This window comes from Vipera ursinii (assembly GCF_947247035.1).
Source record: "Vipera ursinii genome assembly, chromosome: 2".
NCBI lineage: Eukaryota > Metazoa > Chordata > Lepidosauria > Squamata > Viperidae > Vipera > Vipera ursinii.
Window position 1 is genome coordinate 44,394,728 of NC_139513.1, and position 27,596 is coordinate 44,422,323.

Consider the following 27,596-nt stretch of genomic DNA (forward strand, 5'->3'; position numbering starts at 1 on the left):
TTATAAGTGACAGTTTTCCTACTAAGTACCTGCATGTCATAAGCATTTGAATTAAAATTACCATATTAAAATCAAATCTGATGTTTTTTAATTTTTATTTGGTGTGCATTGGAAGAGGGGTAGTCTTATACGGTGAGTATAGCCCAAACCCTATAATTTAACAGGAAATGTAGGGGGTCGTCTTATACGTCCAGTCGTCTTATACGCCGGAAAATACGGTAAGTCTGAAATAATTCATAAAGCAAGCTCATTCCTTAGTCAACCTTAATTAATTTTAAAACACTATGAAGGCTCTCAACTGGTAAGTATATGAAGGAATGCCTACAAGAAGAAACCCAGGGTTGAGGTCACACAAATCTTGAAAAAAATACATTGATATCGACTTCCATGTTTCCAAAACAACTGTGCATAGTTGTCTCTATCTAGTCAATAGATGCTCCTTATTTTGTTTATTAACAGTAAAATACAGTTATTTAAACTTAAATGTTACTGTCATAAGTTCCATTAACTGATATTTTTATGCCTGCAACACACTTGCAAGAAATGGATGTGTTTTTGAAATGTTTAATTTAAATTAATAAATGGGATAATGGATAGTAACATTAATAGGATTTTTCCCTGAAGATACTTAAAAAGGTAAAGGTAAAGGTTCCCCCGCACATGCGTGCTAGTTGTTGCCAACTCTAGGGGCCGGTGCTCATCTCCGTTTCAAAGCCGAAGAGCCAGCACTTGTCTGAGGACGTCTCCGTGGTCATGTGGACGGCATGACTAGACGCCAAAGGCGCACGGAACGCTGTTACCTTCCCACCGTAGTGGTCCCTATTTTTCTACTTGCATTTTTTACGTGCTTTCGAACTGCTAGGTTGGCAGAAGCTGGGACGAGTAACAGGCGCTCACTCTGTTACACAGCACTCGGGATTCGACCCACCAAACTGCCGACCTTATGATCGACAAGGTCAGCGTCCTAACCCACTGAGCCACCGCGTCCCCTGAAGATACTTAAACAGTGTTAAGATGAAGTAAGATTATTACTAAATACTTCAGCCACAAAAGCAAATACAATTACCCAGGATCAGGACCATACAAGATTTACTACTATTATAAGCAGTTGGTAAATAGAAATTCCTGAAGATTAAAAGTGGGTTATTTCATACTAATAAAATAGTAAGAATATGTTGGATGTTAAAAGGTTCTCCTGCAAGACGAGAATAAATAGCTCCTTTCTTACCCATCAGCTTGAGTTCTTAGTTCAAGTACTTTAAACCGCTGTCTTCCCACAGCTTTTACTTTGACGGTTTCAATTCCATATTCCTGTTCTTCCCGATAGGCATAAATTTCAGCTGTCGTTCCAAAATGTGCTTCTCTTTCAAGTATGTTGCTAAAAAAATGTTAGAATGAGTGATAAAGGAGCAACTTGTAACATAATGTTTTCACTGCACACACACAACCCAATATTAACTGAATCTATTAATCCTTGAGAACTATGATATTGCAAGGCAGGAACTACAAAAATTATTTACTTACAAAGATGGTGACAGATTTTAACTGTACCCAGCAGTGATCAAAGCTACGGTCTTCCATGAGATTGTGTGTGAGCCAAAAAAACTCCTTACAGTAAGTGATAGTATGCTCAAAATCAATGAGAACTTAAGCGTATTACAGGAACTTATGGACTGTAAGTAGTATTATAAATAAGTGCATACAATACTATGAACAAAAAGTTATGGTTGACTCAAGGAGTAAGAAACAAAGTCTTTTTTGACATATCACAGCAGAAAATCCTAAAAAAAAGGCTCTCAGTATTTTTGCTTTGACATTCAGCAGAGACATTGGATAATGCTGCTCCATTAAATCTCTTCAAAATCACAATTATATAAGCTTCGCTGAGGGGGCTTATATAATTAACTTTTGGTCTGCCCCAAAGCCTGGGAGAAATTATTTCTATAATAAGGATTCTATAGATGACTCATATTAATAACTCCATAGATGACTCATATTAATATTTAGTCATGCAATACAAGTTCAAATAATTTCTTCAATGTTAAATTAAATGGGAAATTCCTGTTCAGCCTGAGATCACAGTATGTACTCCAGACCTTGGAAATTGAATATTTATTTACATAGTTACCTGTATGCAAGAACAGCAAAGGTTCTGTCTCTTTGTATTAAGTTCCGCACCATGCTAACTTCTTGGGGACGAAAAAGCTGAAGAGGTAATGTTTGTCCAGGAATCAGCATTACCATCACGTGGGGTAAAACTGGAATTGTTTGACAGCTGTCATCATCATGGACAGTCCTTCCATGAAATTCTTCCATGTCTGATCCTAAATACTTACATTTTTTAAAACACACACACACACACACAATTAAGTGGGAGGATTATCAGTTTAGTTTACAATTTATAAATACAAAACCTAAAGAGAATCCTGGAATAAACTCAGAGAAACACAGTGTAAAAATGGCTGACCCTTGATAGCAGGGTAGCTACTACCGGTAGTAGTTTTCACCAACACTACTGAAAAAGAATACACCAAGCAGTATTCGAAATGTCTATGGAGAGTCTGAATCATCCAGGTCATGGTTGTCCCAAAGGTACTTTTTCCAAAAGGCAACTGGACTTTCTTGGTTTTCTCCTCTGAAAACATTTTGTTTCTTATCCAATTGATTAGTAGGGAATGGAACAAGCTTCTTGGATGAGAAGTGAAATATTTTCAAAGGAAAAAACCGGGACAGTAAACAAAATATTTCATTAAAAAGCTTGTGATTCTCTAAAAGTTTACACAATAAAACAAATGTTAAGTGTACCTAGCCTCAATTTTTATTTTTTTAGCAGTGAGCATTCTGTGTTCACTCTGTACGCAATATTCCAAGATGAGAAACATGTTTGCATATTCATTTCTCCTGCTTACATATTCACTTCGGTAAAAAATATTGTCTGCTTAAGTGCCACGAGTCTGCATTTGATTACACTGGAAAATAAATGTTATATACAAAAAACAAATCCACTTGCTAAATAATAATCCTGAGCATGTGCACAAGCAAAAAGGGATACCTGCAAACTATAAACAAAAGTAGTTCAATTATAGCAGAGTACCTAAAGTATTAAGCTGCTAGCATTATGAATTTAGGTATGCTGATTTAGGTATGCTGACTGTTTGTAAGTTCAATAAGCCTACAAAAAGACAAGCAGATATTCTATGACAGCACTGTTCACATACCATATGAGAGGTTGGCAGGCTAGTGTCAAAATTAATGATGTTTGGCTTTTCAGCATCCCTGCTGTCTTGATCTTCAACTTCCATTTCAACGTCATCCTCTTCCTCACTGTCGGCTAACAAGTCCAAAAGAAGTTTAAATGTATTTTTAAAACTCATAAAAACATTGTAACTCAAACACGAAACCACAATTAGAACATCTTTTTCAGTCAACCGTACACTGAAAACTATTTTAAGTTTCATGTACGACCTACTATGTGGCTGGAATATCAAGAGGAATATTGCTATTGCATGCTTAGAAATGGAGAAATGGAGTGTCATCTGATTTTTATTCTGTTCCTCGCAACCTGCTACAGCCCATATTTGAGAGTGATTTTCAAAATTGTTTCAGTTTAGTTAGGGCAGTATTAAGCTCCGTACTGTTCACCATTATCACTGTTTCTTACATATTTCATCAAAGTGGCTCAGCTTTTATTTCATGCAGTGTGTTGAGTAAAGAAAGAACTACTCGTGCATCCTATTTAACCCCTTCAATACCTGATTCATTAGTGGGTGTAACTTTCTAAGACAGGGGTCCCCAACCCCCTGGTCTGTGGACTGGTCCCAATCTGTGGCATGCCAGAAACTGGTCCATGCTAACAAGCGAAGCCCCATCCTCAAGATGCAGGCAGCACATGAAACCACATCCTTTCCGGTCCACGGAAAAATCTCTCTCCACAGAACCGGTCCTTGGTGCCCAAAAGGTTGGGGGCCACTGTTCTAAAATACAGGAAGTTGCCATTCACTCTTAATACTAAGATATGGTTCACTCTTTACCTCAAAATAGGTCTGTTTGGACTCTCTACATTGTCTTTCTTTTTAAAAATAACAAGAAAAGAAAGCAGTTGATGAACTTCCACTGTATATTGGCTGAGGAATTAAAGCTTCTGAGGAAGGATGACTCATTTTGCTGCAGTAGCACCATGGCAAAAACCCCCAAGAGACTTTCTGTAATATCTCCGAGGCCTAACACACTCTTTTCCCGTAATATCCGAAGACCTGAAATGCCTTAAAATTAGCTAACATAAAAGTAACACAGGTTTTATTTAGTACCATGCTACAAAGACACGACGGAAAAAAAGAAAGCAGCATTTCTTTTTCACTTTCATTTTCGACCGTTTTGCCTCGGGGCAGATCCATCTTTCTTCAAGGAAGCACTTTTTCAATCCACAACGTTTGCATTTTTTCTTCACCTCTTAAGGAATTTTGTTATATAAATATAAATATAACATATATATAACAATATATATATTGTTATATAAATAATTACATGTAAATGTAATTAATGTACAGCACTAAGAATATAAATAAGGAATAGTAATGGATTAAGGAATAAGGAATAGTAATGGATTAAGAATTTTTCAAAAAATTAGGGTGGCGGACTGGAAGGTGTGTAAGTAGTCCTTGAGATACAATCATTCATTTAGTGACCATTTGAAGTTACAACAGCAGTGAAAAAAGTGACTTATGATCGTTTTTCATACTTACGATTATTGCAGGAACCCCAGGGTCATATGATTAAAATTCGGAAGCTTGGCAACTGGCATGTATTTATGAGGGTTGCAGCGTCCCTTAGTCATGTGGTTACCTTTTGTGACCCTCTAACAAGCGAAATCAACAGGGAAGCCCGATTCATTTAACTACCATGTGGCTAACTTTTAACCACTGCGGTGATTCACTTAACAAATGTGGTAACAGAGATCATAAAATGGGGCAAAACTCACTTAACAACTAACTGTCTTGTTTAGCCAAGGAAATTTTGGGCTCAGTCGTGGTTGTAAGTCGAGCACTATCTGCAGTGTTAAGGTACAAGAATAGGAGCAGGGAGACCCTCAGGTGGGTGACCTCGGGCGAGCCACTCCCCCTTTAGCATCAGGCTCTACAGCTAGCCAACTAGAAAGCAAGCCCCTTTGTCAAATTATGCATGGATGACTTTGCAGTGTGCAAGCTAAATGAAAAAAAAAAGACAAAAAAAGCAGAACCAGGACAAAGAGAGAGAAGGAAATATTTTGGGGAATATTAAAAAGGCAGAATATTATATTTCCCTAAAGGACCTTAAAGGCAGAAACCACCACCCACCCCAAGTCTCTCTGCCCCAAGCAGAAACCAGGTCTGTAAAAATGCAGATCTGATCATCCTTTCAGAAAGACTGGAGCCAGGAAGGTTTGAGCTGATGGGATCAGAAAGACAAAGATCCCTAGAACCAACAACCCCTCACCCAAAAAAATCCAACACAGGACATAGCCTTCAGCCACAGTCCCAGGGAAGCAGGACATGACCTTTAGGACATAATAGGATTAACCCCACCACCATTAGAATACCAGAAGGGTACACTGAACCTCAGGTCAAAGTTCATGCCACAGGAACAATTCCAAACACAAAAGCCCAAGAAGGTATAAAAACCCACCACTCCCAGCAACATGTGGTCAGGTGCTCCAGAATCACATGTCTTGTGGTTCTGCTCTTCAATAAACTACAACCTTCTTTGTAAAGCAGTCTCCATTTTGTTTATTCCTGGCTTGACTGGACCCTGATGAAATTTTTTCTTTCAACACTATATTTCAGGAAATGAAGCTATTAAACAAGATGCCACTATTACTAAATGCAATTAATTTGTAATAATACATTGTCCTAGTTAACTTTCTAAGCTGAAGCACACACGACCACGCCTTTATTACAGTCTCTCTATTCAATTTATATGAAGCCAGTTACATTTTCATTACACAACCAATTCTACATGCAGATTCCCCCCACGCACACACACACACACATTATAATCTGCACCAACTGATCTTCTGGAACTCAAAGTGAAGATGCACATCTTCTAAGAATTAGCAGCTGGTTGGCTGTTTCACAACTGCAAGTGAAAAAGCACCTTGGGAGCCCACTGAAGGATTCCAGGAAACTTGCTGAATACTGCAGTTTAGATTCTTTAGAAATACATGAAATCTGCAAAGTCAGCAAGCACTGAATTATAGTGTCAAAGTGACACAAATATGGCCCCATTATGACACCAAACAGCAGTGGTAATGAAAAGAGACGTTTTGTTTCTCAAAGCACCCAGATGCAAAACAAAAGCCATGCGTTCTTCCTAAAGGCAGTAGGAAACTTAACTAACTGAACGTGTGATGATGCACTTGTGTCAGTTTGGCTCTTGCACCAATATGAAATTCAGAAAGAAGAAAAACAAAACAGTAATTAACAGAAAAAGATCAAGATATATTGACTATTCCATATAAAAGTAATTAGCATCTCCAAGCAAAATCCAAGAAGGCCACTTCAGTCAGCCTATACTTTCCCTACTAATACAACAACATGTGGGAATCTCTATTTTTCAAATCATATCTGTACAATATGAAGTATTTCTTTTAAAATGCAAAAAATATTACTAAACCCTACTTTTGAAGAAAGCTAACTAAAGATTATATGATTCCTTCCCAAAAGAAGAACAGCATCACCTCCACTGAGACAAAAGTTCTGGTTTGCACAGAAAACTGATGGGTTAGTGCACCTCTTCAAGCATAGAAGCTTCTGCTGCAATATCTGTTTCTAAAAATAATTAACTGCTCCAATATCTATTTCATATTAATCAGAGAAAGAGGAAAATGGGCCAGATAAATCCACATAACCCACTCCATACAGCAAGATACTGTTGAGTCCAGTTTGATTACTGGTAAGAAAGTCTCTGTAATTTTCTTAGCAGTAATAGGGAAGTTGTTTGGTTTGCCATTGCTTTCTTCCCAGATTATTATTATTACTATTACTATTACTATTATTATTATTATTATTATTATTATTATTATTATTATTATTATTATTATTATTATTCATTTGGTTTCCAAGCCTACTCACAATCTACAATCCAAGTATTAAGTAAGCACAGATTTGCTTACCTTTTGCAGGGAAAAATTCTAGTTTCAAGAAACCATTAAATCTTCCCTCCTTTCCTCTTTTTTTCTGCCTATAGCTGGCACATGTTGCCAATCAGAAAACATTCAGGCCCTTATATTTTTAATGTTTAGAAAAATATTGCAAATGGTCCCATATTAACTTTCCTATAAGAAATATGGTCTCTTTAAAATTCAGAAATCAAATCCTAATAAGACTGGGATGCCAACACAGAAGCATTAGAGTTACATGTGGGCTTCTAAAATATCATGTAGTGCTACCTTGCTCAATAGTAGTAACTGTGAGGGGGATCTTGGAGTCCTAGTGGACAATCACTTCAATATGAGCCAGCAGTGTGCTGCAGCTGCCAAAAAAGCCAATACAGTGCTAGGCTGCATTAACAGAGGGATAGAATCAGGATCATGTGAAGTGTTAATACCACTTTACAATACTTTGGTTAGTCCACACTTGGAATACTGTATCCAGTTTTGGTCACCACAATGTAAAAACGATGTTGAGACTCTAGAGTACAAAGAAGAGCAACAAAGATGATAAGGGGACTGGAGGCTAAAACTTATAAGGAACGGTTGCTGGAATTGGGTATGTCTAGTTCAATGAAGAGAAGGACAAGGGGTGACATAATAGCAGTGTTCCAATATCTCAGGGGTTGCCACATAGAAGAGGGAATCAAGCTATTCTCCAAAGCACCTGAAGGCAAAACAAGAAGCAACAGATAGAAACTAACCAAAGAGAGAAGCAACCTAGAACTAAGGAGAAATTTCCTGATAGTTAGAACAATTAATGAGTGGAACAACCTGCCTCCAGAAGCTGTGAATGCTCCAACACTGGAAGTCTTTTAGAAGAGACTGGACAGCCATTTGTCTAAAATGGTATAGGGTTTCCTACCTGAGCAGGGGGTTGGACTAGATGACCTCCAAGGTCCCTTCCAACTTTATTATTATCCTGAAAAGTTGCTGAAAAAGTCTTAGGTTTTAATAGGACAAATGAAGAAAATTGAGTATATACAAATTAATCCTTAACTGTAGTTGATTAATTATAACTAATATGAAATCAAATTTGGGGTTTTTCCTGCCTTGCCAGTTTGTTTGGCATCACTTGCAACCACTGCTATTAGTTCTTGGTAGTACTTGGTCTGAAAATAGTTGTGTGGTTCTTGTTCTGAAAAATATTGTTTACTTCTCATTTATTTCATCAGCCAGAACATTCTTTCTCATAACTCTTAAATCAAAATTATACATACTATCCCTTATTATTCACATATTCCACTAAGACTCATTCAAGTAGAAACTTAATCAAGTGGAAAACACTACTTGTACTATCAATAAATTGCCTAATGGCACAGATCAATTAAGCACAACTGTTGAAAGTGAGGAAAAAAAGCCCCATTTATCAGCTGGTAACTAAAAGAAAAACCTCTAAGCAATTACGTTAATACTCTGTAGGACTAAATCTGATAATTGTTTGTACAAACTATGCAGGAACTGCATGCATCAACCCTAAATTCCATGGAGGAAAAGGGAGAATTTGAATCTGATAAACTTTTTAGCCTTCAGTGAAATACGACTTGTACTGGAGTAAGCCAACTATAATGGATGCCTGCTATGCAGAGAGCATTTCACTAGTGCTGACTATGGGCTCCTAATATAACATTACCCCAAATCCCTGGGCAGGGATAATGGGGAAGTTAAGATTATCTGGGAGACTCTTACAACTTTAAGAAACACTGCCCCACACAAAGTTGGTTATGAGTCTCTGCTAACATTAAAACTCTAGGGATGGAATGGGACCACTGCTTCTATACTAACCTTCTACTACATGGTGGCCCCCCTTACCAGAGATCATTGAGCCTCTAAATGGGTTGATGTTGAAGTTATCCAAATTATTAGTACTACAAAATGTTAATGTTTTTTCTGGTCATGGAAGCTCATGATTACCCTGGCAACCATGGACCTGACAGAAGTAGTTATGGGATCAACTTACAGAAGTGGTCAGTACTCATTGTAGTAGTTTTTATTTCACAACATTATCTAGAACTGGGAGGCATCACCATCATTTCTTGCAAATCACTCCATGTTTATATAACCAAGTTTTCTATAACCACTTCTTGCTATTGGACCAATCTGTACTAGGAATTCAGTGGACTATTTGGGGCTTCAAAAGGAAGTTTGGGGTTATTTCTGAGGCTTTGATGTTCATTACTGAACATCACTGATATTCATCTAAGGTAACATTGTTTGGACTGAGGGGACAGTCATATCCTTGGACTGAATCGTGCCTCTGCAGCCTCTCTCTGTCCTTAGGTAGGTGAAAGCTCCCTGGTCCTCTGAAGAGCAAAAGAAAAAGCAGAAGAGAAACCTGAAACATAACTGGAGAAAGACAAGGAGTGAATCCAATCAACACAGGTAAGATCTTAAGAATTATCTTATGGCAGTGAGAGCAGTAAAACACAATTTTTCCATTCCTGTTATATATGGCGACAGATCTCCAATGGTCTTGTTCAGGTTAACCCAATCATCTCTGGGAAAGAAGAGACCTCCATGAAATGCTACCTTGAGTGAAGAAAGTTTACCTCCAGCTTTCAAGAGACTGAGGTTCAACCCTTCTCAAGAAATATTCCCTAGATCTAACAATACTGCACAATTTTCATTTGGTCTCTACCCTTCCTTTTGGGGAAAGTTTGTTCAGAAGATATGCTGGCTTGAAGCTTCAGAGAGTTCTGGAGGAAATTGATTATCTAGAACCTTTCCAGTCAGGCTTTAGACTGGGATAAGTACAATATGTCCATTGTGGCCCTTCTTGAACTCTTGGTGCTTTGGCTACCATTGATAGACACTGGCTTAGAGGTTTAATAATGAGAAGATGTCATCAAGATTCTTTCTTGTGTCTGGGGCCTGTAGGATCTGGTTAGAGAAAAACAGGTTTTGCTCAATCTAGCAAAACAGAATGGCTATGGGTTTTGGGTTCCTTGTTTCTGTGTCACAGACACAACATTTTTCTGCTCCCCTAAAGTTACCTGAATGGAGAAGAAGTGAATGGAAGGCTGCCTTACAAGATAATTTATAAATCATATAACATATTGTTTTGAAATCACAAGTACTACCCAGGAAACATATTTGTACCATATCATCTGGGTCAACTGTTAAGCTGAAAATGTAAATTATAATTTATAAACATAATTTACGATTATAATTTCAGGTAAGGGGTAAAAGAACAATCAAAATTATATGCCATCTATATGCAGAAAAAAGTTCAAAGCATTTTTGTTTAGAAAATAGGGTGACTAATGAGATACAAGGGTTTACAAAATAATGTAAAAATAGGAAGAAAGACTAAGTGGGCATTTCTAAAGTCATGTAATGACACTGTGTGACATTAATCTCAGGATAGACAAAACACTTTGAAGCAACCAGTAGTGTTTTCAAAAAAACAAGGTATGCTAATAATCACAGATTTAAAGGTTTCTTTAAAAAAAAGTTAAACAAATTCACGAACATGTCAAGGATTTCCAGACAGGCATCTGAGGAGGCCAGCAAGATTTTCTGATTGATTGCTGAAGTAGAGAAATCTTTTAGAAAAACAGCAGAGGGCTGTCTGCATACATTTTCTGTATTAAGCAGCTTAGAGAGCCCTGTGTGCCATGCTGACCAAAAGGACAAATTGCCTTTTCTGCAACCAATGTAAATAGAAAGACTACCAACTTTTACAGCGAGCCTATATTTACAAAAGTCTGTAACCGTTTGGTGAAATACCCATGTTCAAAGGTTTTAAGATGTCCAAAATAATCAGAATTAATTGACTGACCACATGTAAGCCAAACCATTTCTCTGAGCTTGTGGGTTGCTTTCTGAACTTTCATTACCAGACTAGGTAACATCCTCAGTGGAGATTTTAATATTGTGACCTTACAAGTCTCAGTAGTCTAGCTCCTTGTATGATAGACACCCATATTATTTATTATAGTTCTGGATGTTGTCTCTAATACAAGGTATCCTACTTATCAGCAGCTTAATACCTTTCCTCCTTGTTATGGCTGATGAAGAGATGTCATGCAGTTGTGCATTTGACAGAAGTGCAGTCAGGAAGCCACACCACCCCCACCCCCCAGTTCCAGATCTCTCTCCTAAGATATACAGGAATATGAGTGATTCTCTTCATAACTAGTGCCACCCCCAATCCTGCATCCCGGCTTTTATTTAAACCAGTCCTTGTTTTGCAAATTCTGCCATGGTCCATCCCTCTTCCCCATCCCAGTACAACAATTTCTAAGAACTACGGTCCGTAAAAATAGTCCAGGATGGAAACGTTGACTGATCTCATTTCCTTGACTGCTTTGCTATTGACTATCAAAGAAAATTAAACCTCCCCGTCCCCATTGACATAGACCAGGGGTCGGCAACCTTGGCTCTTTTATGACTCGCGGACTTCAACTCCCAGAATTCCCGAGCCAGCATAGCTGGCTCGGGAATTCTGGGAGTTGAAGTCCGCGAGTCATAAAAGAGCCAAGGTTGCCGACCCCTGACATAGACCCATCTCTTCCCTTCCCTAGATTTCGACACATCAGGTCCCCGTCCCCGCCCCACTAGTTGTGCCCTGCTCTTGCGCACGCAGGTTTCCAGTCCCTAACCGTCCGCGATTCAGGCCGGGATCCCCCTCCTTCGGGTCCAGCCTTTGCCCCTTCGCTTCTCCCCTTTGCCCCTGCCTGGCCTGAAACCCAAATTGCGTCCCCTTCAAGCCCGTGCCCACGCCTTCCAGAACTTCAGGCCTTTCTCCCTAATCGGTGGGGAGGACAACTGGCGGGATCCCCGTTCGCTTTCCCCCTCTCTGCCCGGGCTCCGCTCTCCCCTCCGAAACCCCTTGATCGCCTGTTTTCGGGGAGCCCCCGACCGCCGACGCCTCCCCGTCCTCTTCCTCTACCCCAAGCGCTCCCCGCCGCGTTCAGCAGGCTCCCCAGTTCCCGTCGGCGTAAGGCAGGAAGGGCGATTACCGGGGAGGATCTGCAAGTGGTTTCCCATGTTGTTATCCTGTTCTCCGCCTCCTTCGTCTGCGGCCATCGCTGTTTACCCGGAGAGGAGTCTGGGAAGGCGCCGCCGGCAGGGGCGGAGGCGAAGGCGGAGGAGGCGGAGGCCCCTGAGAGAGGAGCTTGGCGGCTCCCGCTGCTGCCCCCAGCGGCTCGGCTCGGCTCGGCTCGCCCGAGAGCTTCCCGCAGCGGTGCATCTTCCAAGAGTGGAAAGAGCGGCTGCGTCTGAGGCAGAAGGCGCGCCGGAGGTTTGTCCGTTCCCTTTCCAGATGCCCTTCTTTGGACTGGAAAAAGGAGCAGCCGCGGAGGCTCTTTACTCTTGCTAGCAGTCGATGGGCGCAGTCTTATGAACCCTGCAAACAGCTGCTCGTGCATCGCTTCTCACGGGTTGCTGCAGTCCCTGAAAATGGAAACCAAGCAGATTCCGATTCCTCTCTCTCTCTCTCTCTCTCTCTCTGAAAATGGAAACCAAGCAGATTCCGATTCCTCCCTCTCTCTCTCTCTCTCTCTCTCTCTGTGTGTGTGTGTGTGTATGGAGGGTTGCGGCCCCCTCCCTCTCTGTAATCAGAAATGTTGGGGTAAGAAAAAGTGAGAAGCACGGTGGCTTCCAAAGTTTGACTGGTTCTGTTTATGGTTGATTCATTGATTGATTTATATAGAGAAATATTATATGCTATTTCTTAACCGCCCATCTCCATCGGATAAAGTGTTTAAAATAACAAGTGTTTGGAAGGGACCTTGGAGGTTGTAGGAAGAAAAGTCTTCATCCTGGTTCCATCCAAGCCGGGGATAAACAACATGGTGACTGCTTTAGGAAGAAGGTTACAGTTTATTGCAGAGGAAAGCCAGACAGAAAGATGGATCCAGCAGAAAAAGGACCGAATACATGTAGGGAGTGGACTGGACTCTTTTGTTTGGAGTTATTTCCTATTTCAGGCTTTGTATTTCCTGTGTCACTATTCTGACCTGAGTTTGGGTGTGCCCTTCTGGTATTCTTGATGGTGGTGGGTTAATCCTATTATGTCCCCTGCTTCCCTGGGGCTGTGTCTGATGTTGACTCTAGAGATCTTTCTTCCTAATCCCAGTTTCCTGACAAGATTATCACATCTGCATTCCTGCAGACTTGGTTTCTGCTTGGGACAGAGAGACTTGGGGGCAGGATTGGTTTCTGCTTTTAAAATCCTTTAGGGAAATATATTCTGCCCTTTTAATATTTCCTTCTCTGGGGGGGCACTTCCCACAAGGTCTTCTAATTCAACCCCTGGTTTAATAAATTGTAATTTAAAAAGTCTAGATTTTTAAAGGCTATGCAAGATTAAGTAGCAGACTCTGTTACATTTTGGAGGCTGTGGTGCCATGAGTGAAGGCCAGGAAAATTGCTGCTGAATATGGAAGCAGCAGAATTGGAGATGGCTGAGTATGTCAGGCCTGGAAGTCTGGAAAATGGGCAGTTTTGCATGAGGTTTTCTTCCCACCAAAGGAAAAAGGGCATTATGAAGGATTCTACAGAATGGTCCAATCTTTTGCAAAAGGCGCAGAGGAAGAAACATGGGAAGGGAAGCTGGGATTAGGACGGCAAGTTTAATTGCAAAGCTGTCTTGCACATTTTGACTCCTCCACACATACCTCTGTGGTTGGTGCCATTTTGATTGGTACATCTACTGATATCATGGGAGGGGGGAAGCTATATTGTGGCTGGTATATCAGCTAAGAAGACAACCCAGTGTCAGTGGTCCAGACTCTCATCTTGATTGGATTGCTGCAATGCACTCTACAAAACGTGAAGTTTGCAATAGATGCAATGTGCACCTACCCATTTATTAAGCAACTGCATTGCTTGCAGGGTGGCAGGCCAAATTTTAATCTTGCTAGTAGTCTATAAATCCCTAGTGCAGGGGTAGGCAACCTTGGCTCTTTTATGACTCGTGGACTTTAACTCCCAGAATTCCTGAGCCAACATGGCTGGCTTAGTAATTCTGGGAGTTGAAGTCCATGAGTCATAAAAGAGCCAAGGTTGCCTACCACTGCTTTACTCAGATATTCAAAAGATCCCCCTACCCAAATCACCCAACACATGCAATAAGTATGAATGAGAAGTTCTGCTTATGTTCAATTAGTAGATTTTGGCAAATAATGACTAGGAATATGGACTTTTCCGTGATATTGTCATAGGTATGGAACTCCTTCGTATGAGATGATCAAATTCTCTCTTACTGTGATATCTTTCCTTGTTCACTTGGTATTGATGGGTTTCCTATTGCAGGACCACCCTTCATATTTATTTTGGGTTAATGATACTGAAAAAAGGATACCTTGATTTAAGTCTTAAATGTCAAGTTCTTTCATTTTTTAAAAATCCCATAATCTATCAATATGTTTTATGATTACAAAGCTTTAGCAACTGATCCCAAATAACTTGCTTGCTGATATGGTCTGAAGACTCCATTATGTATTATGTGCAAATAATATTTGAACCCAGTCAATGCCTCAGTTGGAAGCTGAGCTTCCCACTTGTAATGTTTCGAATGCATCTTTAGAGAAACGTAGGATATAAATAATCAATAGTTTCTTCATCAATCAGACCAGCATTCTTTATAATAATGTATATACTTTTCAGATTATATGATTTATTGAAGTTACCCAATCATGAGGACCCAGATTGTTGGGGGCAATAAGCTGACTTTGTAATAATGCCGCTTGGGGGGGGGGCTGAAAGCCCTAATAAGCAGGCATATACATAGAATGAAGGCTACTGCTAAGCACATTGATTTGTGCTTAGATTGTAACCCGCCCTGAGTCTTCGGAGAAGGGCGGGATATAAATGGGATTAATTATTTTTTTTTTGCAAGGGTGGGAAATCTGATGTCTCCAGTTTTTTATCTCAGTAGCTCCAGCCAGCAGGTCCAATGGCAAAATATTTGTAGTTCAAAATACTGGGGCACTGATTACATGGAGTTGTTTCTGTCTGTAATTGTACCCTTTTCTACTGCCCATAAAATATATGGAATTTATACTGACGAGTTGGATAGAAATTTGCATGATTTGTTTCTATGTGTGTAATGCTATTATTGTTCCCTTTGTGATTGGACTGCTTTATTATTTATTGTGATATCACCCTGATGTGGGCTTCTAGACTATCATATTTTGTTTCCTTATAGTTCTCTTGGCATATGTATAATTTTTATATTATATAGTATGGCTTAATCTGGTCTGGAGATAAGGTATATTTTTTAGAAACAAGGCTTTACACATAAATTTCCTGAATTGTCACTAATTCCTTTTTGATAATGTTATCAAAAAAATGCATGAAAGAATTTTACTGTTTTTGAAAGAACAGAATTTTATGTAATGATGTAGTATTTCCCAAGGTCAATATAAAGTTAAAGGTTCCCCCGCACATGCGTGCTAGTCGTTTCCGACTCTAGGGGCTGGTGCTCATCTCCGTTTCAAAGCCGAAGAGCCAGCGCTTGTCCAAGGACGTCTCCGTGGTCATATGGCCGGCATGACTAGACGCCAAAGGCGCATGGAACGCAGTTACCTTCCCACTGTAGTGGTCCCTATTTTTCTACTTGCATTTTTACGTGCTTTCGAACTGCTAGGTTGGCAGAAGCTGGGACGAGTAACAGGCGCTCACTCTGTTATGCGGCACTCGGGATTCGACCCGCCAAACTGCCGACCTTCCGATTGACAAGCTCAGCGTCCTAACCCACTGAGCCACCGCGTCCCAAGGTCAATATAGAGCCTAATAAAACAATACATTAATACATTTATCTGTCCTTTTCATTTGTCAATCTAAAAGCATGAATTAGAATAAATCATTAGAAAGGAAAATCTTATCTTTCTTTGTGTACTATAAAAGCAGACAAAAGGCATCTTTTAAGAAGAGAGAACAAACAAGGCTTCAGTAATTCAGCTCTTTTTCAACTATTCCTTTAACAATCTAGCTTAACTTAAATTATCCCATTGAATGTTATCTTAGTGAGGAAATTAGCTGCCCATTAGGTTTGGTGTTTTTGTTTTTGTTTTAATTTTATTTGTTGCCCATCTCACTATTGAAGTGATTCTGGGTGACTTACGCCCATATATCAGTTCGGAACAATTGCTATTGCTTTCATGACTCTTGATCGAGACAAGAAAATCAGGATCATGACTGATTTTTTCCCCTTTCTATACTTAACCTCTAAATGAAATGAAATACAGGTAGTTCTTGCCTAGAACCCACAACTTGGACAACAAATTTGTCACTAAGTGCCATGGTCATGTAGTAGAAAATCACATGACCTTGATAGGCTTACATCCTCACTTCCCATTCAGTCATTAAGCAAGTCACCATGATTGTTAAAATCACATCACCACAACTTGCCATTTTATTTTTGCATTCTACTTTTAACTGCATGTCAAGAGCCATTTGTGAAGCAGGAAAATGGTGATGTGACTACAGGTGTAAATGTGTACCTCTTGCAATGCATCCAAATAGATATATGTGACTAGCGAAAACTGTGATAAGTGTGAGGAATAACCATATAGCTGGGTTTTTTTACACCCTCTTAATTTTGAACAGAATGTGGAATTTGGTAAGCAATAAAGCTAGATAATCCTGGCAAATAGATGGGGAAGAAATGGAGATAGTGACAAATTTTATTTTCCTGGGCTCTAAGATCACCGCAGATGGGGATTGCAGCCAAGAAATTAAAAGATGCTTGCTCCTAGGGAGGAAAGCCATGGCAAATCTAGACAGCACACTAAAAAGCAGAGACATCACCCTACCAACAGAAGTGTGAATAGTCAAGGCTATGGTCTTCCCAGTTGCAATGTATGGCTGTGAAATTTGGACCATAAGAAAGGCTGAGTGCCAAAAAATTGAGGCCTTTGAACTATGGTGCTGGAGAAGACTCCTGCGAGTCCCTTGGACTGCAAGGCGATCAAACCGGTCAGTCCTAGAGGAGATCAACCCTGACTGCTCTTTAGAAGGCCAGATCCTGAAGCTAAAACTCAAATACTTTGGCCACCTAATGAGAAGGAAGGACTCACTGGAGAAGAGCCTAATGCTGGGAAAGATTGAAAGCAAGAGAAGAAGGGGACGACAGAGAATGAGATGGCTGGATGGAGTCACTGAAGCAGTAGGCGTGAGCTTAAATGGACTCCAGAAGATGGTAGAGGACAGAAAGGCCTGGAGGAACGTTGTCCATGGGGTCACAGTGGGTCGGACATGACTTCGCAACTAACAACAACAAAGCTAGATGAATAGGATAAATGCAAAAAATTACTATATGGAGTTGTGTATGTGAGTGAGGTATGTGAAGGACAAGTAGGAACTGGAGAAGGGGATATGAACCACAGTTTTCATAAAACTATATGAGGTAGAGATTTTTATCAGTTCCAAACATTAAGATTCCAGCACAAAAGATATAATAAGCTGTGCTGAGTGAACAAGGACATGGCTTACACAAGGAGATCTGTTACACTTCTTTTCAGATGTCAGTGGGTGTTCATTTGCTTGGTTTTTCAGTGTAAATATAAAAGGGCAGTAGTAGTCTTATGAAGGGACGCGGTGGCTCAGTGAGTTAGGATGCTGAGCTTGTCGATCAGAAGGTCAGCAGTTTGGCGGGTCAAATCCTGAGTGCCGCGTAACAGAGTGAGCGCCTGTTACTCGTCCCAGCTTCTGCCAACCTAGCAGTTTGAAAGCACGTAAAAATGCAAGTAGAAAAATAGGGACCACTACGGTGGGAAGGCAACAGCGTTCCGTGCGCCTTTGGCATCTAGTCATGCCGGCCACATGACCACGGAGACATCCTCGGACAAGCACTGGCTCTTTGGCTTTGAAACAGAGATGAGCACCGGCCCCTAGAGTCAGAAACGACTAACACGCATGTGCGGGGGAACCTTTACCTTTACTAGTCTTATGAACCATTTGTCCAATGGCATATTTATCCCAAAACTATATAGAGTAGGAACCCTATATAGAGGAGATCTATTGAGGAAGAATGAATTAATGATTTCCTATGCTTTCATTCTGCATTGAGCTACACTTACCTAGTAATGCAATATCCTTAGAAAAGGAGTGCAGGTAAGTCTTCGACGTATGACCACAATTGAGCCCAAAATTTCTGTTGCTAAGTGAGAGACAATTGTTAGGTGAGTTTTACCCCATTTTATGACCCTTCTTGTCACAGTTGTTAAGTGAATTACTGCAGTTGTTAAGTGAGTAACCTGGTTCTTAAGTGAATCTAGCTTCCCCATTGACTTTCCTTGTCAGAAGGTCACTAAAGGTGACCAGGGGGTTCCGAGGCACTGCAGCCAGATATGAACTGCCAAACAGCTGAATTTTGATCACATAACTATGGGGATGCTGCAGTGGTCATGTGAAAAATGGTCAGTGCCCTTGTAACTTCGAATAGTCACAATGAATGGTTGTAAGTTGAGGATTATTTATATAAGAAGTCATTCTCTTATATAACGTCAATTAGAACACAGAATCTTCCCTGTTTAGCCTAATGAGTAAGCATTGTTGATTTTCCAACTTTAACACTTATTGCTAGAGTGCGCAAAAGGGATTCATTCTGAGGATAACATGAACAAAGGAATCCATTTTTTTTCCTAACGTGATACTGTACGTCCTCCATTAAATCTATAAAGAGAACTTCACTTATCATTAATAAACTCCCTGGGGATTGTATAGACCAGGGGTCGGCAACCTCGGCTCTTTTATGACTCGTGGACTTCAACTCCCAGAATTCCTGAGCCAGCTGTGCTGGCTCAGGAATTCTGGGAGTTGAAGTCCACGAGTCATAAAAGAGCCGAGGTTGCCGACCCCTGGTATAGACAAAGAAGTGAAATGCTTATAGTAACAAGCAAAATGACCTTCCTTGGGATTCAAATGTATCTATGTGTGTATGTTTGTATAGACATAGATTCTGTATATCTGTAGAAACCCCTGGGTAGCTTTAGCCCTCTGTTGACAATAATAGTTATTTTGCTAAGTTAAAAGTTACTAGATATTTTTATTAAATTATCAGAGTACTTTTTTACCATTTATGAGTGGGAACATCTAAAATGGATTGCAATAAAGAACAATGGTATTTAGTACAGAGTGCTGAGATTTTTTAATCAGTGTATGAATCCAGCTATCAATTCTTGGCTTAGTTTGTATCAGTAGTTTAACAATGTATTTGTGTTCAAACATGAAATAAAATACAACAGTAAACAATGATTACAGACTGTTTTATCAGGCATAAGGTATCCCTGATGTTTTACCCCTGTGTAACAAAATGGTAGGGCATTTGTCAGTCATTGTTTTATAATTGGATTAGATGACAAGTATGTTTATAATTCAACTAATTACAAAAGGGCAGCTCTATAAAAACACCTATTAAATTTACTGAAATGTAGTCCTACAAATGATGCTAGTCCACATTGTTAAAGTTGCTTTCATTCCTTTTTTATTTTTTTTTTCAAAAACAGAAGAGCAATAAGTAAAATGTTAAATGTTACAATGATGCTACATTGTGTGCAATTTTGAAGAACATTAAGATTATTAAGATTGTACGCTGCCCATTTGGTTGAGTTGGGCAGCTATAGAAAATAGATAGATAGATAGATAGATAGATAGATAGATAGATAGATAGATAGATAGATAGATAGATAGATAGTATTATTAGAAATAAAAAATAGTGACAAAACAAAGAATGTTGAATACTTACAGCCAGTAAATTAGTGAGTATCTCTGTGACAAAATACCGGTACTTTACTTGTGATTGAATTGATTGAACTGGATGTCTCAAATAAAGACATAGACAGACATGCTGTCCCCTCTATGTGTAAAATCAAGGTGCTGATGGACATAGCTAGAATTTGGGACTATGTTATGAATAATCTCATAAAAACTTGCTCTAACCAATGAGAGAAGATTGAGATTCATTTACCAGAAAGCAAAATGATGCATTTTTAAAATCGAAAGAGCTTTAAAAAAAGGAAAGAAAGGAAACTTGATAGGCACTTGTAGAATTCTCCATGGACACATGAATACCTAGATAAATAACCAACATCTATTTTGAATCTCAAAGTTTCACTGAAATTTTACATTGCAAGGGATAATGTAGGCCAGGGGTGTCAAACTGCCGGCCCGCAGGCCAGATGCGTCATGCCGAAACCGCACCCACCCCATTGCCGGCAATGGGGGAAAAAAGTCACGATACGTTGCGACGCGTCATGTGACGTGAGTTTGACACCCCTGATGTAGGTTGTATGGTTTGTTAAATCACAGCCCAATACAAAAAGACCAAGTTAATGGAAGCTAGTGAAGTGCTGCACTTGAAATTTTTAACTCTGAAGGAATAAGAAGTAAAATTGCTCCCAAATTTCTAAATGTTTTTTCTGACAATTTTCTTTCTCTTTCTTTGACCTGGATTGACTCAAAATATTTGGAAATCAGGGATATTTTTGTTTAGATTGCAGCCAAATATTTTGGTATTCTCTGTAGTTCAAAAGTCAGTACTTTATGCAGTAAAATAGAGATGGCAGTAGATAAATTAACATTTAAATATAAAAACATCAATGATTGAATGATTTGTAATTGTAAGAATTGAAAATTTGGTTCCTAAACTGGGGGTTGGGGGAAATGCAAAGTCCATAAATAAATCTTCAAAACTGTCCAAATTACACTAGGTACTGATTTGAATGCTGCAGAAATGTTCTTTTTTTTAAAAAATACTTTAATTTCTCTATTAATACGGATTCAGGTTTGAACAGAGGCAGAAACTGAATAAAGAACTGCATTTGAAATATCTTTTGCCTTTCAGGAATCAATTGACAGAAAATATTGACTAATTCCAATATTTCTACTGTTCTCAAGAGTTGTTGGTTTTCACACCTAATTTGGGGTAATTGGCAGATGAATTTTATGATAGATTTGGTAGATATAAAAAGGCTTGAGATCTGATTTTTCTATATACAGGAATTATTATACAGGCAGTGTCACTGGTTGCCATATTGGCTTTATGTCACTGCATGGGTGTCTTTAAATTTATAGTTGTATTATTAATGTCTCATGATTTTTTTAATTTTAATTATGAATTATTTTGTACATTTTAATTGAAATATTTAAATAAATGGGCAAGATATTCTCATGTGACTGAAACTTGCACAACAGATCAATAGTAAATGCTTGAGAGGACTGAGAAAATGGAAACGATTTCTCATAAATTAGAACACTACACAGCATATATTCAAACATGGAGAAAAACTATTGATTCACAATTATGTGACTGGAAAGACAGCACAATGCAGTTCAGAAGCATTTTTTACACAGACCAAATTCTGCAAATCAAAGGGCGTTTTACTCATGACTGATGATATGCTAGGAGAAAAAAAGTTGGATTGCTTTAATCTGGTACAAGTATTTGAAAAGCCTGAAATATAATGGGATTGCAGCTGAATATTAAGCCACCAGATGGCGCCTGTGCATTTTGACTCAGTTTGAAGAGATTTTTGAATGGTTGCCATGTTATTTAGAGAAGTGCTATGCCATAAACATTTCAAACAGGGACATTTACCAAACAAATCAGTAAAGTGCAAAAACAATCATCATAGTCCTGATAAATAGTTGCATTATTCCTTCTACCATATGTTGCTACAATTCTTAAAGAAATTGTTATAAACATCCACTAAGTATAAATTTGTTTTTCACTTAATCAGAAAGGATCCTACAATATTTTGATATATCTGGGGGAAGTAATGCATATTGGTGCCTATTGCCAAGGACAGTTTGTAAACAGGAGTCCTGATGTTTAATACTAAATTCTACTAGATTTACTCAGAGGTAAAATTTATGGGTTCATTCAATCCATAAAAGGAAGATGGAATCGTAAGACTTGATAAAAGACTTCTGACTCAAGTTACCTATCTCCTGCACATAACATCCTTTCCTAAAACCCTTAGTCAGTGTTTCTCAACCTTAGCAACTTTAAGATATGTGCACTTCAGCTCCCAGAATTCCCCAGCCAGCATGGTGGGCTAGAGAATTCTGGGAATTGAAATTCACACATCTTAAACTTGTCAGGATTGAGGAACACTGCACTTAGCAATGCCTAACCAGCCTGGTTAGGGAAGTTATGCAACAGTGAGTGAAGACAAGAACAGATGGGAATTGATTATCGAAATAAAATCCAATTTTTATAGCTTCTATTTTGTGCCTATAATCTCATTTCTCTTGTTGTGTAAGGTCCCAAACATTTCAGCTTTGGTTCCTGAGAGCAGCGCCCCTGTTTTTTGAAGATACAAGGCGAGCATACTCAGATGAGACCCTAGAAGCTTTCTGACCTTGTTACATCCATTGTCAAAGCAGATGTTGGCATAGATTCAGCTTTGGTATCCCTGGCAGATTATTTATGCTAGAAAATACTTTCCTGCTTTTTCCTATAATGTTTATTATGATCAATTGTGGTATTTTTTTGGAGGCTGCATTTGGAATTACTTTACTGTATACTATTAGAAGTCATCCTATTTGGTCATTTTAATTATTTTGTATCTATGCAATTCACTCAGTCCACTACCTAGTACTGAACCTAAGCCATTACATATGCAACACATTTAATTAATTGGCTTGTTTTAATATATGAACAGTGGTCCAGGTAGTTTCCTTTCTTAATTCAAGTTCAACCTTCGATGGTGAATTAAAAAAAACCCTGCAAATATTGGCAAGATTCACAGAGGTTTGAGTTCATGGATGAATAGGTGAATTTATAAAAACTGTTGGAACCACAGATATATATTGGAAATGCAATCTTGATGCACTTGGAAACCAGGAAGCTGTAACTGTTTTATCCACCCATCCGCTGATGAGTACAACTGCACAGTTTACAATTACAAAACTATTTGTTTTGTATGTGCAAGCTGAATGAGAAAGTATGGTGCAATAGAATAGAATTCTTTATTGGACAAATGTTGGACACACAAGGAATTTGTTTCCAGTGCATAAACACTGTGTACATAAAAATAACAAAGTGATAGGTAATATATCATACATCACAGTTGCAATCATTAATCATAATATAGAACAACAGTATGGTGCAATATGTGATGCTGTGATGTTTGTGAATAGAGCAAACATGTATGTATGTAATCCAGCCTATATTCTTCATAAACTTTGAGTCTCCAAACAATCACTGCATTGATTTTTTGCACAGAGGATGCTATTTCTTCTGTTCTCCATCTGAGCTTGGCGCACTTAGAGGAAAGAAATACTCAGGTGTGAATGCTGTTCGTTGACTTCAGTTTGGCATTTAATACAATCATTCCTCAGCATCTACTAAATAAACTGGGCCTTTTAGGCTTTAATATAGACTATTCCATCTCTAACGATGGGGGGTGAGGTGTTACCCCCCGTTGATAGGGCTCGCAACTTGGGCGTCCTCCTGGATTCACAGCTCACTTTTGAAGACCATATAGGAGCCGTTACCAGGGGGGCTTTTGCCCAGGTTCGCCTGGTGCGCCAGTTGCGACCCTACCTGGACCGAGATGCCCTACGCACAGTCACTCATGCGCTTGTGACCTCCCATTTAGACTACTGCAACGCTCTCTACATGCGGCTGCCCTTGAGGACCACCCGGAGGCTTCAGCTGGTGCAGAATGCAGCCACGCGAGTCGTGATGGGGGTCTCCCGATACTCCCATGTAACACCTCTACTCCGTGAGCTGCATTGGCTTCCAGTTGCCCTTCGGGTGAGATTCAAGGTGCTGGTGATGACCTATAAAGCCCTAAATGGCAAGGGTCCGGGATATTTGAGGGAACACCTGCTACCAGCATCAAGTTCCCTTCGTCCAGTGCGCTCCCACAGGGAGGGTCTCCTCAGGGTGCCGCCGGTTAAAGACTGCTGACGGGTAACACCCAGGGGTAGAGCCTTCTCAGTGGGTGCACCTGCCCTGTGGAACCAGCTGCCTGCGGAGCTTAGGACTGCCCCCAACCTCCGCTCATTCCACCGGGACCTGAAGACCTGGCTCTTCGAGCTCTCTGGCCCAGGCTGAGAATTTTTTAATTTTAATTTTAACTAGGTTTTAATTTTCTCAGGGTTCTATTTAATCTTTTAAAATTTGTTTTAACGTTTGTATTGACTTTCTTTTAAATGCCCTGTAAACCGCCCTGAGTCCTTTGGGAAAGGGCGGTATATAAATCTAAATAAATAAAAATAAATAAAATAAAATAATACTCTTTGTGCAACTGGATTCTAGATTTTCTTATTGATAGGTTCCAGTATGTGCGAGTTGAGATTAATATTTCTAACACCATTTTCTTGAGCACAGGTTCTCCTCCGGGCTGTGTCCTACATCTGCTGCTGTTCACCTGTTGACCTGTGACTGTTGGGCAAGATTTGCAACCAACCATATTGTGAAGTATGCAGATGATACAACTATAGTGGGCCTTATTCAGGATGACAATGAGGGTGCTTACCACAAGGAGGTAGAGGGTTTGATGAACTAGTATAATAAAAACAGCCTCATTTTAAACATAGGAAAATTAAAGAGATCATTGTTGATTTCAGAAAAGGCAAGCACAGCCACACCCTCTATGTATTAATGATTTACCTGTGGAGGTGATTAGCAGAATCAAGTTTCTGGGTGTGCAGCTAAAAATAGGCTAGCTTGGTCACTCAACAGTGAGACACTAGTGTGGGCACAGAAGCCCTGCATTTTCTGTGTCACATGAGAAAAATATATTTTCCTTCCCCTGTCTTTATCACTTTCTATAGAGGGACGATCAAGAGCATCCTGTCATTGCATTACTGTCTGGTTTGGAAGTAGCACTGCTTTGGACAAGAAGGTGGTGGAGAGAGTGGTGAGGATGGCAGAAAAGATTATTGGTAGTTCCTTCCCTTCTATCCAAGACACAGCATATAAGCGATGCTTGAGCAGGTCCGGAGGATTGTCTGGGACCCTACACATCCTCTTCACAACCTGTTTACCTTGTTACCTTCTGGGAGGAGGCTTCATGGTATCCTAAGCAGAACATCCAGTTTCAGTCACAGTTTTGTTCCATACAGCATCAACCTTGTGAACTCTCAAGTTTCCTCTTTCCACTATGTATTCAAAATGGAAAGTGATTAATATATAGTTTATATGTATGTGTGTGTGTGTATGTGTGTGTGTGTGTGTGTGTGTGTATGTGTGTGTGTATATATATATTTATTTATTTATTTATTTATTTAGATTTATATACCGCCCTTTCCCAAAGGACTCAGGGCGGTTTACAGGGCATTTAAAAGAAAGTCAATACAAACGTTAAAACAAATTTTAAAAGATTAAATAGAACCCTGAGAAAATATATATATATATATATATATATATATATATATATATATATATATATATATATATATATATATATATATATATATATATATAAATTCCTTTGATTTTGGTATACAGGTAGTCCTTGACTTATGTTCATAATTGAGCCCAAAATTTATGTTGCTAAGTGATACATTAGTTAAGTGAGTTTTGCCCTGTTTTATGACTCTTCTTGCCATAGTTGTTAAGTGAATCACTCCAGTTGGGTTAGTAACATGGTTGTTAAGTAAATCTGGCTTCTCCATTGACTTTGCTTGTCAGAAGGTTGCAAGAGGTATCACCTGACCCTGGGACACTGCAACCATCATGAATAGGAATCAGTTGGCAGGCGGCTGAATTTTGATCATGTGACCATGGGAATGCCGCCATAGTCGTAAGTGTGAAAAGTGGTTGTGTCACTTTTTTCAGTGCCGTTCTAACTTCGGATGGGCACTAAATGATCTGTTATAAATTAAGGACTACCTGTATTAAGAGATCCCCTGTCCCTTTGGTAGAATATTTTCTGTCTACAAAGTGAACATCATTCTAGCTTGAAGTTATAAACTGAACGCAACTTCTTACTAACTTAATTGTTGAAAATATTTTTTCATTTTTCCCCCTCTGAAGATGTAATTATTCTTTTCTTGGCACTGATTGTGCATTTCGTTGCTTCAGGGTTGTCCCAAATTCCTCGCCATCTGGCTTCAGAGTGAACAGCTTCACGATGGTAACCTGTGTCTCTCAAAACATCTTGGAAACCAGCTGAATCAGAATTTTGTTAGCACAGTTTATCCATCTTGCATCTTCATTTTTGCTTCTTCCTTCCTGTTGATCTCTTAGCCTTTTTCTGTAGAAGGTATCTGTCAATTTCTGAATAGAATATTTTCACAATTTTGCAAACCTGTTAATTGCACCAGCATAATTTGCTGATTCCATGATTATAAAGAAGTAATGAACCAACGGGGCAAAAAAGGACATAGATTTTAAACGTTCAACCAGTTTTGGCAGTTTTTGCTTTAATTTTAAAGATAGCTGAGCTGGATGAGAAAGTTGACAGCTTATCTGCTCGGAACTAATTGGAGAAGGCAGATCAGCTGGTGTGCATCCAGCTTCTCCCAACTGCATGACTCTAGTAGAATAAGCTAGAGAGGCAGAGATAAGATCGATATCTTCTTTATACGGAAGAAAACTAATCCATGTTAATCATCTATCTCAATCTAAAGACCAAAAGAGATTCTGTTTGAGTACTGATGAAATCCCTGCCTGAGCTGGTAGACATCTCAACAACAAGAGTGATGGCCCTGGGAGATTTCAGTAACCACTCTGGAGCTGAGCATTTTTTTGTGTGTATTTTGGGAGTTAAAAAGAGCCATGACAGAAAGAATCATAGGGCCAACACATGATGCAGGACACATTTTTAGTTTGGTATTTGGTTCTGATCAAGGAAGTCTGCTGTGGATGGGAATGCCTCAATTTTTTTCCACTGTTGTGGGTGGACCAGTTTCTATTATTTAAGGAATTAGAACAGAACAGATATATCAGACATAGAAGACCCAGCCTAAATCTGACCAGTGATTGTCTAAAGCCTATCAGAAGTAAAATTCATTTTCTCCTGAGTTCAAGACTAGCTGAGTGGCATCAAAGTCATGAGTCTTGCAAAGTCATCAAAATTTGCAGATAAAATCCATCTCGTTTGTGTTGTTTTTGATGTTACATCATGTGGATGTAACATCAATTATGGGTTTCTGCTAATTCTTATATGAACCTGAGCTCCCTCTCCCTCCCCCCCACACGTCATTCCTAGTGTTGCTTATAGTGGTGACAACAGTTCCCTAAGTTTCCAAGGATAACAAACATACAGATCAGAACTCCTGTCTTAAATTATAAATAACATTTCCAGACAACTTGAAATGCTAGTATCATAATGATCAATTCTGGGATTCCTCCCTAATTATCAAAATCACCCACCACTCTTTATAGATAAATTAATTATGTTGCATGGCTCTTTAAATATCATTTGAGAGAAAATTTAAGAGAAAATTTTTACAAAATGTTTTATAGATGGTATCTGGATCCCAAGAAGTTGTCCAACATGTA

General features: G+C 39.2%; 1 protein-coding gene across 5 annotated transcripts in view; it reads right to left on the reverse strand.

Annotated features, from left to right (window-relative positions):
• The window catches only part of CRBN (cereblon), a gene marked incomplete at its 5' end in the record, with an annotated part of 29,648 nt that extends 17,428 nt beyond the window's left edge, over window positions 1-12,220 (reverse strand). For 2 of the 5 annotated variants that reach the window (XM_083354311.1, XM_083354310.1), the window contains 4 exons: window positions 1,229-1,378; window positions 2,129-2,331; window positions 3,219-3,331; window positions 12,148-12,220. In XM_083354311.1, the coding sequence (XP_083210437.1) occupies window positions 1,229-1,378; window positions 2,129-2,331; window positions 3,219-3,331; window positions 12,148-12,214 (533 nt within the window). Of the gene's footprint in view, window positions 1-1,228; window positions 1,379-2,128; window positions 2,332-3,218; window positions 4,075-11,175; window positions 11,284-12,147 lie in introns of those variants that run through there. The other 3 variants (XM_083354308.1, XM_083354312.1, XM_083354309.1) reach the window with 3 other exon arrangements.
• Between the last annotated feature and the right edge of the window lie 15,376 nt (window positions 12,221-27,596).